The sequence below is a fragment of the Olea europaea genome, chromosome 12 (assembly GCF_002742605.1).
Source record: "Olea europaea var. sylvestris chromosome 12, O_europaea_v1, whole genome shotgun sequence".
NCBI classification, from domain to species: Eukaryota; Viridiplantae; Streptophyta; class Magnoliopsida; order Lamiales; family Oleaceae; genus Olea; species Olea europaea.
In genome coordinates, this window is record NC_036248.1 from 6,853,308 (window position 1) to 6,866,142 (window position 12,835).

Here is a 12,835-nt window from a genome sequence, read left to right on the forward strand (position 1 = left end):
AGAGCTAAACCATGGAACATGTTGTCGAAGCTGAGGAAAATGCATATTTAAAGTGTTTCAAAATGCAAGGATGTGGTTATAGCCTAGCCTGATCCTATCTTCCATAACTAAAGAGCGTCTCTTTACCAATCTCAGTATAAATGGAAAGTTGTGTCCCAAATGGAAGAGGCGAAACACAAATATGACATGATTCTTACTACTGGAACAACTTTTGAAAACTCATCAATCCAAGCCCGCAAATTCAACAGGCACGCCACAAATCAAGCCGAGAGAGCATTACATGTACTATCTAAAAATGATTTGTCATATGATACAGGAATCTTATCCATTCAAAACAATTGAAATCTAAACATGAGATATCAAACCCAATTGTTCCTTTTTATCGACAAGGTCCAAAGACAATAATTAACCAAGACCAATAGATAAACAGTGGCAAAATTCACAAGTAGCATGCACATTTTGCATATCAAATTAAAAACTTCATCTCTTCTTTTGCCATGGAAGTCCAAGCTCAAATTAGATCTGCCACATTCATAGGCATTTCATTTATCTGGGTACTGTAGTACTGCTCTATAACTCGTAAGATTTTGATATCATCACTTTTAACAAAGTTGATTGCAACGCCTTGCACATCATCATAAAATTAAGTAATTACAAATAAATATCATATAAGGATAAACTCAAAAATATTACACAAAAAGAAAGCAGATGTTACAGGTTAGATTAAAACAAAATATGATAAAAGTAAATAATTTAACAAGTTTCAGTTATTGATGATGTGTTGGATCTACAGCAGTTAATATCCAGATATCTACATGTTGAAACTACTATCTAGACCAATGTTTAAACTCATACTCGGGTGCAAACAAAACGATGATTAACTTGAGTTAATTTTTAGATGTTTCGTGAATAATTTCTTTGCCTAAAAATGATAGCATTAAGATTCAAAAAATTGCATATTCAAGAACCAGAATTATTTAACAAAAATTAAGAATAACAATGTTCACAAATTCACACGCATTAAATTTCATACAGTTTAAATAGCGGGCAATGACTGTTCTCTTAAACTTTTGTGCCAAGAAGTAAACTGAAAAACAATGAGGAAACATCTGAATAAAATGCTATATAATTGAACATTAGAGAATCTAGTGGAAATCTTAAAGGATTGTGCAAGTACCTTTCTCCCGAAACTGCTAGATAGTCCAATACGATGAATGTAAAGCTCCCTATTGTTGGGCAGGTCATAATTGATCACCAGGAAAGCCTACAAGAATGAAATGTAAAGATAGAAAAAATGAGATTACACTCCATCGTAAAGCCATTTCATCTATATTATATTGCACATCTTGGACATGCGTTTGCATGTAAAACTGAGAAAGAAAAAGAGGATTCAATCAAAATGTTCGCTCATGATTCCAACGTAATGCAATAGTTCTTCCCTATAATCAAGGTGAATAGTGCAATGCAGAATGCAAACTGGTCTTTACCCCTGTCGATGAGAAAACCTTTGTTCCTCTCCACTACCTCTCTTTTTCACCTAAATGACTTCATGTGAAATTGTACAAATTATCAATAAAATAAATAAGTTGCATTCTTTTTACGAGCTTATTTTTCAGTTTCAGAATATTTTAATGCATAGGTTTCGAATTTATGAAGAAAAATAATTAATTACTTGTGAATATTTAGTCTCTTTTTATAAGATTCCTTTTTTAGTTTTGAGATTATATTTAGGAGCTTTGAATGGACATATTGAAAACAAAGAGGGCTATTTAACAACTGACATACTATATTTGGGGTGAGAAAAAAGATCCTTCTCCTTTGGCGCCTAGAATGTATGGATATGGATTATTTTTGAAAAAAATAAAAAAAAATTTATATATATATGTAAAACGTGCTTGCATTCTCATAACCGAGTTTGGAACATTAAAACTTACTTGAAATCCCAAGAAAAACGAGAGGTTCAATTACTTGCCTTCTTACCACTTGTTTGCTCACCAAATACTCCTTTTCTGGTTAGAAACTCGATCATAAAGGAAGGAATTTGATAGCCACAATCCTAGAACCAATAAGAGATGCAATATTTCCATAATCAAGTCTTTTTCCTCATCTTTATACTACTCCCCTTAACCCGATTTTTTTTGTTTTGCTTTGAGAAAGATGAATAATGGAAGTTGATAAGAGTTATTGGAGGTGGGGAGGTTAACTTTTAAATTCAATTTTCAACTCCTCTCTTCAAAATTCATTTCCATGCAAACCAGGTCGGGTCAACCTGCATGGACGATCTGTTTTCTTTCAACATCTCCCACTCGCACATGATGGGCTTGACCTGATTCTAATATAATATCAATTATATTAATCTCAACATCTCCAAGTTCATATAGGTAAATGGATCGTGCGATCAGCGAATTAATTTAAAAGCACACAACATTATACATCTGTTAGAGATATTTAGCAGCTCTAGAAAAGGAATTAGATTTCTCGTTATACCCCAGACATATTTTGTAGCACCAGTTCGAGTATTTCTAACCCCTCAATTTATTGTAGAACATACTCAACTTTTCATTTGTATTGTATTCATAATTGTGTCACAAAACTCAAATAATTAACACAATTGTTCGACCGGTAAATACAAGCTAAGGTGTTAGTTAATAGTCTTCATTTTCTACTTGAATCCCTTCATTTTAAGTCAGTTGCTTTCCTAGACATGTCCCATCAAACCGAATCAACTATAGTTATTGGCAACATGCTAAAGTAGCAACACAATAAAATTTTGAGAAACAGTCAAAAGTCATAAGGGTATATATATATATAAGTGAGGTTAAATGTGCCTCAGAAACTCGCACAATGAAGAAGTAGGGATCAATTTTTTCATTTCTCATTTGTCGTTAAAGCACACGTGGTATGAAATACATGTTACGATATTTTCTCCCTTTCTTAGGACGTATGTCTAATCTTGCAAATTAAATACATCACACAAATCATAGTTCAGATATTCCTCGATATCTAACCTGAGTTCTCCTCATATTTATTCCTCTAAGTAATCTCAAATCGAGAACTTGATCTGACTATAAAAATAGATCTAATGGATAGCAAAAAATCATACTTATTACTTTTTGTAATCTCATCTTGACATTTCATCAAGGTGACTGGATCATGTATACAATATGATCACCGTGTCTCATCTCAACATACCTCAAAGTGTCTGAGATGATTGTTCGTGTGAGTGAACTAACCTTAACCTGTTTGACATACTTTATGTGCGCATATGCAATGGTAATCTAAAATTCACAATAAAAGATTACTCTTAACATTTGAACTCAAAGCATTGTTCATTAATGGACATTTATGAAAAAGCTTACATAGTGTACAATTCAAATTCTACGCAATCCCAGAGATTTAACATGTGTCATAAAAATATCTCTAGGGTTAGGTTTTGTAAGTGGATCAACTACCATTTGGTACGTAGAAATATACTGCAAACTTACTTCATTCTTGCCTATGATGTCTCTTACAAAATTATATTTTGTATCAATGTGTTTGGTTTTGCTGTGATACTTGGGATCCTCAGTATCCGTAATAACTGCTGACTATCATAGTAGATCAATATAGGTCCTAGATTACCACTAACGACTCTTAGATACTGTAAGAACCTCCTTAACCAAACAGCTCATTGTACTGCTAAAGCACATGCTACGAATTCTGCTTCCATTGTGGACAAGGAAATACATATATGTTTCTTACTACTCTAAGAGATAGCACCATTATTAAGCAAGAATACATATCCCGAAGTTGATTTGTGCTCATCTAGGTCTCCATCCCAATAAGCATCTGTGTATTCTTTTAAGCACAAATCATTTTCTTGATAGCACAGGGAGTAATTAGCAGTACCTTTCAGGTATCTCAATATCTTTTTAACAGCTTTCCAATGCTCTCTTCTAAGATTTGATTGATACCTACTGACTAGACTTACGGCATAACAAATATTGAGCCGAGTACATATCATAGCATACATCAAGCTCTCAATCGCACTGGAATATGGAACTCTGGACATTTCTTCTTTTTCCTCGAGAGTTTTAGGACACATGCAAAGACTTAGAGTTTTGCCTTTTGATATAGGAGTATGAGATTGCAATTCTCCATTTTGAAACATTCAAGAATTTTCTTTATATATGGCTCTTGTGACAGAGCAAGAAGCCTCTTTGAACAACCTCTATAGATTTTAACACATAACATGTAATCTGCTTCATCCATGTCCTTCATTTTAGAACTTGAGGACAATCATTTCTTAATGATTTTAATATACTCCTTATCATTTCCAGTCAACAAGATATCATCTACATAAAGAGATAAAATTACAAATTTCTCGTTGGACCTTTTCAAATAAATACAGTGATTTTCATCCATCATAATAAAATTGTACGAGATAACCTCTCTACCAAATCTCAAGTACCACTGTCTAGAAGACTACTTTAGGCCATAAATTGATCTACAAACTTTATTTTCTTGACCTATTTTAATGAAACCTACTGGTTGTTACATGTGGATTTCTTCATTCAATCCTCCATTGAGAAATGCAGTCTTCACATCCATTTGATGTAATTCTAAATCTAAACGTGCCACGATAGCTAAAAGTTAGTAAATTGAAGTAAATCTCACTAATGGTGAAAATGTCTCTTCATAATCTATACCCTCATGTTGAGTATAACATTTTGCCACCAAGCGATCCTTATACCTCTCTATAGTCCCATCAACTCTTAGCTTTATTTTGAGGACCCATTGGTTCCTAATGGCTTTTCGACCAAATGAAAGATCAACCAAGTCCCACACCTGATTTGATTTCATAGACTCCATCTCTTCTTCCATTTTTCCTTTGCAAGACATGATAAAGCTTCTTAAACTGAACTTGATTTTTTACTATCTTCAGGAGATACGAGGAAAACTTGCTCTTCAATTTCGAAATGAGGTTTAGGCATACTTTTTCTAGTAATCTTACGAAGTGAAAGCTCCAGTGTGACCCTGTCACTTGGAGTTAAGGCTGGACATGGTCTAGTTTGGTTCGGTTCTGACGATCGACCCGAAATTTTCAGGTATTTAGTAAGTGGAACCATCGGGTCCAACTTTAATTACAGAACCGTTCAGCTTTAGTTCCATTCGATTCCGTATTATAATTAAATTTTTTAATATATACAAAAGTTACGTTAATTTAATTAATGGTATGTTCAATATTAGCTCTTACAAAATAACGTAGCTCAATTTTATGTGTTTCACATCTCTCTTTGCTGAATTCTTCGTAAATTTGATTATTAAAATCACAAAAAGAGAAAGATAGTGAGTTCAAAATAATTAAGAGAGATATTGTAGAGCTTTAATTCAATTTTCTCCGGTACAAACGACACTACAGTAGAATAACAGATTTGGATAAAACTGAAGTCAATTTGATTAAGTTGATTTTGAACTGAAAATTAGAAATAGGAAAATCATATTTTGTGTTTTGAACTAAATTAACTAGTTAACAAATTTATTTAGAAAAAATAAAATACTTTTACTTATTTAAAATAAATTAATTAAAAAATTATGGAGATTCGATTCTTATTTGGTTTTTCGGGTCTTGGCCTAGAACTGAGAACCGAACCATACCCGTTGGTTCTTGATTCAAATACCCATTCGAGTATTTAACTTAAGAAGAACCATCGTGTTCGGTTCGGTTCGGGAGTTTTGTCCAACCCTACTTGGAGTTGGAGATAAATTACTCCCACTTGGATTAACAAGTGAAAGTGTTTCCTCTTGCACCTCAGTTAATCCATCAATTACAACTCTATCATCTAATTCATATAAAGATTCTCCATTTTTAATTTCTCCCCTACTAGGAAAATCATTCTCAAGAAATGTCACATCACGTGGCTCTATCTCAGTTATAGTCCCATCTTGATTTTTACCTATGAACGCATATTCTTTGGACTGGTCTGAGTATCTTATAAAGATACACTTCTTGCCTCGAGCACCAAATTTTCCAAATTTACTTGAGGAATCATGGATATAGGTAGTTGATCCTCAAGATCTAAGAGAACTTAAATCAAAGGATCTACATGTTCAAAGCTGATATGGTGTGGTAGGTATCGATTTAGAAGGAACTCTGTTTAGAATGTAGGTCGTAGTTAACAAAGCGTCCCCCCAATAAGAAATAGGTAAGTCAGCCTGCGCCATCATGAACCTCACCATTTCTAGCAACATTCTATTCCTCCTCTCAGCAACACCATTTTGTTGAGGTGTATTGGGAATAGTTAACTGCCTAATGATTCCCTTATCATCACTAGTTTTCTGAACTCTTCGAATAGATATTGACACCCTCAGTTAGTTCTTAAGGCTTTCATCTTTCTATCTATTTGATTTTCTACTACATTTAAATGTCATCTAAAGCATTCTAATGCCTCCGACTTATGAGAAATCAAATAGACATAACTATACCGTATGAAATTGTCTATAAAAGTAATGAAATAAAAGGCTCCATGTATAGCCCTTACATTCATCGGGCCACATACATCTAAATGGACTAACTGCAATGGACGTTCGCTCTTAAAGCTTCACCGAATGGTTTTCGTGTTGTTTTTATGATTAGACAATGTTCAAAAGTAGGTAATGAAACCTTAGAGATTGAACCCAGCAAGCCTTCTTTAGCCAACCTATTCATTCTCTCTTGTCCTACTCTAGCATGACATACAGATGTATCAACATTCAAATCTTTAGAAAAAGAAGAAGAAGATACATTCATAGAAAAAGAACGATCAACATAATAATTATAAGTGTTTGGATCACAATCCAAAACTACAAAGCCACCTTCTACATGTATAGATCCATAAAATACAATACCATTGTTTATATGAACAGTATTACCATGAAACCTAATCTTAAAAGAACAACAATGAAAATTAAGTTCCTTTGTATCCTTGGTGCAAACAAGACATCATGAAGGAGAATAGTACGGCCACCATGCAAATATAAGTTACATGTACCGATCCCTTTCACCTCCACTTTATTATCGTTGTTGACGTATATCCACTTTGTATCGGCTGGAAATGGACGAAACTCTGCAAAAGCTTTTCGATCCCTAGTTACATGGTATGTCGCTCCAGAGTCTACAATCCACATAAGATAAGATTCAGTTAGCATAACAATGTTTGAAACATAAATAACACTAAAAGAAATTTTTGTAAGAACTACCTTCTTTGGCTCAGGGCATTCCCGAACAAAGTGACCCAACACCTGATAGTTGAAGCATTTCAGCTTGCTCTTATTTTCTTATTTCCAGACTATTTATCCTTCTTATTGCCTTTATGTTTGTTCTTTTTAGGTCACCATTCAGTTTCTTTTCCCTTCCCTTTTCCCGCTTTTGAACCAGTTCTTCTTACGCTTAAAGCCTGAAACTTTCCCAAAACTAGATTCAACCACAAAAGCTTGTCTTAGAGATTTAGCCATACCCAGGCGCTCATCCTCTAGTTCACATGATGGGTAGCATCAGCAAATGTTTTGATACTATCATTATGAGTCAAATTGACTTTCATATGTTCCCAATTATCAGAAAGGGGACGGATCAAAGCCTGAACTTGTTGCTCATCAGAGAGTATATGACCAGCTGACTTCAATTCCCTAATCATAGTAGACATGATTCTCACATGTTGTGTGATATTGTGATTAGGAAGTTTCTTGTAAGTGTCAAATTTAATAGTTAGCTGCCTCAGTCTAGTCACACTAGTACCACCATATTTCTCTCTCAAATATCTTCAGATGTCATGAGCAGGAAGTTTCTTGTAAGTGTCAAATTTAATAGTTAGCTGCCTCAGTCTAGTCACACTAGTACCACCATATTTCTCTCTCAAATATCTTCAGATGTCATGAGCAGTCGGGAATTGCTCACACTCATGTATGAGATCATCCACCCCTGAACTTACCAAAATTGCACGAGTAGTGGAATCTTTCTTTTTTCATGTCTGGTAAGTTTCTTGATCCCTTCTTTGTTGAGCAGTTTGACCCACCCTTGGGTCTTCCATCACGTGGTTAATGCCCTCAAGGCAATCCTATTCCTCCAGCACATACCAAATTTTATAGCGCTAAGTGTTATAATTATCGTCATTCAATTTGTCACATTTATTTAGGTCAACTATGATATTCTTAGATGCCATGGTCTGTCAAAATATTAGAGACAATCATATAAATGTCCATTTATGCACACATCATTTTGCGCTCATGCAAATTAAGTTTTACGATAATTTCACACTAGACACGGAGTCGAAAGTTCACTAAGTTCCCAGTCATTATCCATTATCCTAATGTCACATTATCACAAAATTAATTTCATAGCGCAAAATCACAAGTTCTAAGTCAGAATAACTTAAACTCTTTCTACCTTAGAACTCTCACTAAATTAAAAGATTAATCATGTACAAAATATCAGGATATTCTGAATAAATCTGACAAATATGAAACATATACATTAATATCAAAATGTCAAATATGTACACGCGATCATATGAAACATCTTTAAACAACTACTAAACATGAGAAATAAAATTTCACATTGTTCTATAATTTTGAACTAACCATACATATCTAAATTAATAATAAAATTCTCATTTTCTGCTTTTCATTTTCTCTTCAAGATCCTGACCAAATAACTGAAGCATAGAGGTGGAGAATTATCCAAAACTTCAATAGCAACACCATGCCAATATTTAAGAAGTGTTCTCATTAGATGATACATACTTTTCACCTCACATATATGCTGTCCCAAATGTATTAGTTCTCAACGCATTGCTTCGAGACATTTTATGTGTTATACTAGGTTATTTCGTGGATCAATTTCATAGTTTCTATAAGCACATAATTTTTCAATACATTCCACGACCCGTGCTGTACTGGCTTCTCCTTTAAGGATGCTAAAAATGCATGTTGATCCAACCACATCTGATCAAGCAAAATAATTAAAAAACTAGTCATAATGAATCGCATAACTTAATCAAGATCCAACACTCATGAATGTATAGAAAATGTGGTATATCAAATACTTTCAAAGTATTTTTTATTTAAAAAAATGAGAGCACAAAAAAAAAAAAAAAAAAAACTTCCATTAGGCAAATACCACTTAACAACACTTAACAAAAATATTCTTGATTTTTTTTTTTAATTTCAGGATTTAATCAAGTTCCAAAATATTATATATATAAATATTTTTGATTATCTGAAATTATTTTAATTGCATTAAAAATCAAGAGTATTTGAAGGACTAATTTGTAATATTTTAAATTGAATTTGGAATAATCAAGTCCAAAAAAAAATATCATTTAGGGACCAACACAAAACTTTTCAAATTGGTAATGGAGTAAACAACATTAAAAAGTGTTGGGACTAACATGCAATTTTTTTTTCAAATTGCATTTTGTAATATTTGAGGGACCAACATGCAATTTTTAAAAATGGAATTTGGAATTCCCACCCTCACTGCTACAGTTTCAATTTCAAAGGTTTTTTTTTTTTTTTTTAGTTCATCGTCCCCAAAAATAACAGTTTTTTAAGATTTCTGTCGAAATTTCAGAAGGTCATAACTTCTTCAATTTAAAGCCAAAATTTATGTTCTTTATATCATTGGAAAGGTCTCGATAAGATCTATCCAACCATATAAAATGGGTAGCATGAAACTTAACGTACAAGAAATTATCATGCGATGAAGTTTCAATTTTCTCAACTAGGGTTCGATTTTTCTCCCAAAATACAAATCCAAATGTAGTAAAAAATTTTAGATATGACATTCAAGCTTTAAAATAAAATGGAATTCATACATTTCAATCATTCTAAAACATTTACAGCATGTGTTTAAGCAAGAAAATAACCTACTTAGGTTCTAATACTAATGTAAAACGTGCTTGCATACTTATAACCGAGTTTGGAACATTAAAACTTACCTGAAATCCCAAGAAAAATGGAGGTTGAATTACTTGCCTTCTTACCACTTGTTTGCTCACCAAATACTCATTTTCTGGTCAGAAACTCGATCACAATGGAAGGAATTTGATAGCTACTATCCAAGAATCAATTTGAGATGCAATATTTCCAAAATCAAATCTTTTTCCTCATCTGTATGCCTTCTACTCCCCTTAGCCCGAATTTTTTTGTTTTGCTTTCAGAATGGAAGTTGATGGGAGTTATTGGAGGTGGGGAGGTTAACTTTTAAATTCAATTTCCAACTCCTCCCTCCAAAATCCATCTCCATGCAAATCAAGTCGAGTCATCATTCAGGAAGCTTTTTAGTTTTTCCAATTTTATCCTTCAATCCCATTTTATTAATTCTAAAACTCAAGGCCCAATGGTCTCTTCATATAATACAAAATATCTTTCCAACCCAAAGTCTCCTAACCCTCTCGTGGCTATAGTAGAAGGCGAATGACTTTTCTCCACCTATTTACCATGCTAGCTGGCGCAGATCCTTGTAACTAATGATCTTCCCACCAACTTCAATCTTCAATCCTAATTTCTACTTCTTACTCTCTCTGTATTACAAAATAGTCGCCAGAGTCAAAATTCCTAAACCTAATGCTATTTGTTCTCTCTTGATCTTCCAAAGAAAATCCAAAACAAACCCAAAGAATTGAGATTTGAACCCATAATTAGAATCTTCAAAACTTTGTTTTCCCATTTCTATGTAGTTTTGTTCAATTTCCTTACCCTATATTCCTTTTTCTTTCAAACTTTGTTAGTTTGTTTTAGTACCAAGTTTTCTAAAACATTTCCAAAGAACCATAAAATCTGCAAATTGGAGAGTAGAGAATGGCAACATGAAGTGGCATTACAATCTCTTTCAGGTAACGTTGTGTTGTGTTTTGTTTTGTTGGGATCATATCAACACTTCTCTTAATGGTATTTTCTCTTTTTGGTTGAAGTTCTGTCGTCTAAGAATCGCAGATCCGTACAATTTCCAGTTGATTGTATGTTTTTTTTATGATTTTTAGGCATGTTGATAGTTTTCTCTCTAGGTTTTGTTCGTTGACAAATGGGAAAATTATGGAATATTTTAGAACTGAGAGGATTTCAGAACGAGATTGTTTGTAGGTTGTTGTATTGCATTGAAGGAGGAAGGGAAAAGCCAGGGTAGCTGAAAAGGGCTCTCATTGATGCGACCGCTGCTGCAACTTTTGGTGTTGTTTCGAGAACTATCACATCGCGATTTGACGCAATTCAAATCAGATTTGAGTTCAAGTTTTCACCAATATTTGTTGTTGGGAGAGTGTTGCATTGTTAGGTGAACTCTTATGAGAATTCGGTTGGATATGGTTAATGTGTTAAAGTTGTGTCGGGTGATAATTTACGATAGTGAATCATTCTTGTAACCAAGAATCACAAACTTGAGTTTGTTTGTATTATCGTGTGTTGGTCCTCTATTGTTCCTTAGTTTACTTCTCTGTATTGCAAATAATGATTTGTAAATATAGGATTCTCCTTAAATTGTTGAACTACTGAAATGCTTTGGAAGAAACAACATGTTGTGGATGTCTTTGGGTTCCAATATACAAACTAGGGTAGTTTACCTATTTATTAATGATCTGTTTCAATGATTAAGTAATTGGGAGTTTAGTTGAACTTGTTTAATTAATAATTGTTATTGTATGTTCTATTACCTATAACACTCTTACACATAGATTTGTAAAAGAGGAGAACATGGACAAAGCTTATGATTTGATAAATAGAATGGAAAATTAAATTCTATTTCCTGATGTAATTACATATAATGATTTGACAAAGCTCATGTTTTCTATATAGTTGCTTGTATTCTTACCTCATTTATGTCTCATTTCATTGTTCCTATTGATGCGTAATTTTCCATTTACTCGATACATTGTGATGTGATTTTTCAAAATAAACAAGCAACGATTTCTAAAATCCAGGTGGGTTTGAGAATATGGTAATAGTTGGCAAACTATTTATGCTGAAAGTTCATGTTGTAATAAATTTAAAATATGCGTTGTGACGGAACTTCTTTGCACGAGATGTACTTTGATTGCTTCTCCAAGACAAGCCAGTGTTCTCTATGAGCCAATGGGTAACATTTCACAATGACTCCAAACGCCTTCGAAGTTAAGTCATTCAAAAGCAACTCCTTTAGCTATGAAGATGTAAATAGTTTAGAGTCAATTCAAGTGCACTCCAATGGAATTACTTCACACAAGAAGGGATATATACATGCATATGAGCATCGGATCTTTTACTTGCTCATGGAGATATGCAAATGACACAATTTATGAGGCACATAAGGAAGTGAATTGTTTTTTGCACTTGACATTTCTGAAAATCATCCCATATGTGCAATACAACCTAGGGAAATGAGAGTTTACCATGCATAACCAAAAATATTTATTATGTAAATGCATTTAAATTTATTCTTCAATTTTTTGGGTGTTCACTGCGTTGAGTTTTTCTCAGGAAAAGAATGATGTACAATATGAAGAAGAAGAGAGGTTTCTGATGTCTTTGAGATTGATTTTGATGAAGATATAATTTCAATGCTTCTATAAGTGGTTCCCCCCCCCCCCCCCCCCATAAGTGGTTCTCTGCCCCCCCCCCCCCCCCCCCCCTTCTAATTTTTATTGTATATGCTAGGATGCCTTTCTAACACCAATTTCATTTAAAATTCTAATTGGTCTATAGCTTTACGTAGCTACTTCAATATGGTTTCAAGATCTTAAGCATGAGAAAGAAGTGGAAAATGAACCAAATGAGAGGTTTAGCTTCCCTTAATGGAAATGACATTTTCATAGTCATATAGCTTTATATATGTTTTCTTCCCCGGGAC

The 12,835-nt window shown here is 33.5% G+C and overlaps 1 protein-coding gene across 1 annotated transcript in view; it reads right to left on the minus strand.

Moving 5' to 3' along the window:
* Positions 1 to 484: 484 nt before the first annotated feature.
* Positions 485 to 12,835, minus strand: part of LOC111405405 (eukaryotic initiation factor 4A-3) — a 32,345-nt gene continuing 19,994 nt past the window's right edge. Inside the window, exons 8-9 of the mRNA XM_023034268.1 lie at positions 1,180 to 1,264; positions 485 to 627 (exon numbers count right to left, since the gene is read on the minus strand). Of these exons, the coding sequence (XP_022890036.1) occupies positions 512 to 627; positions 1,180 to 1,264 (201 nt within the window). The 3' untranslated portion in view covers positions 485 to 511. The remainder of the gene's footprint in view (positions 628 to 1,179; positions 1,265 to 12,835) is intronic.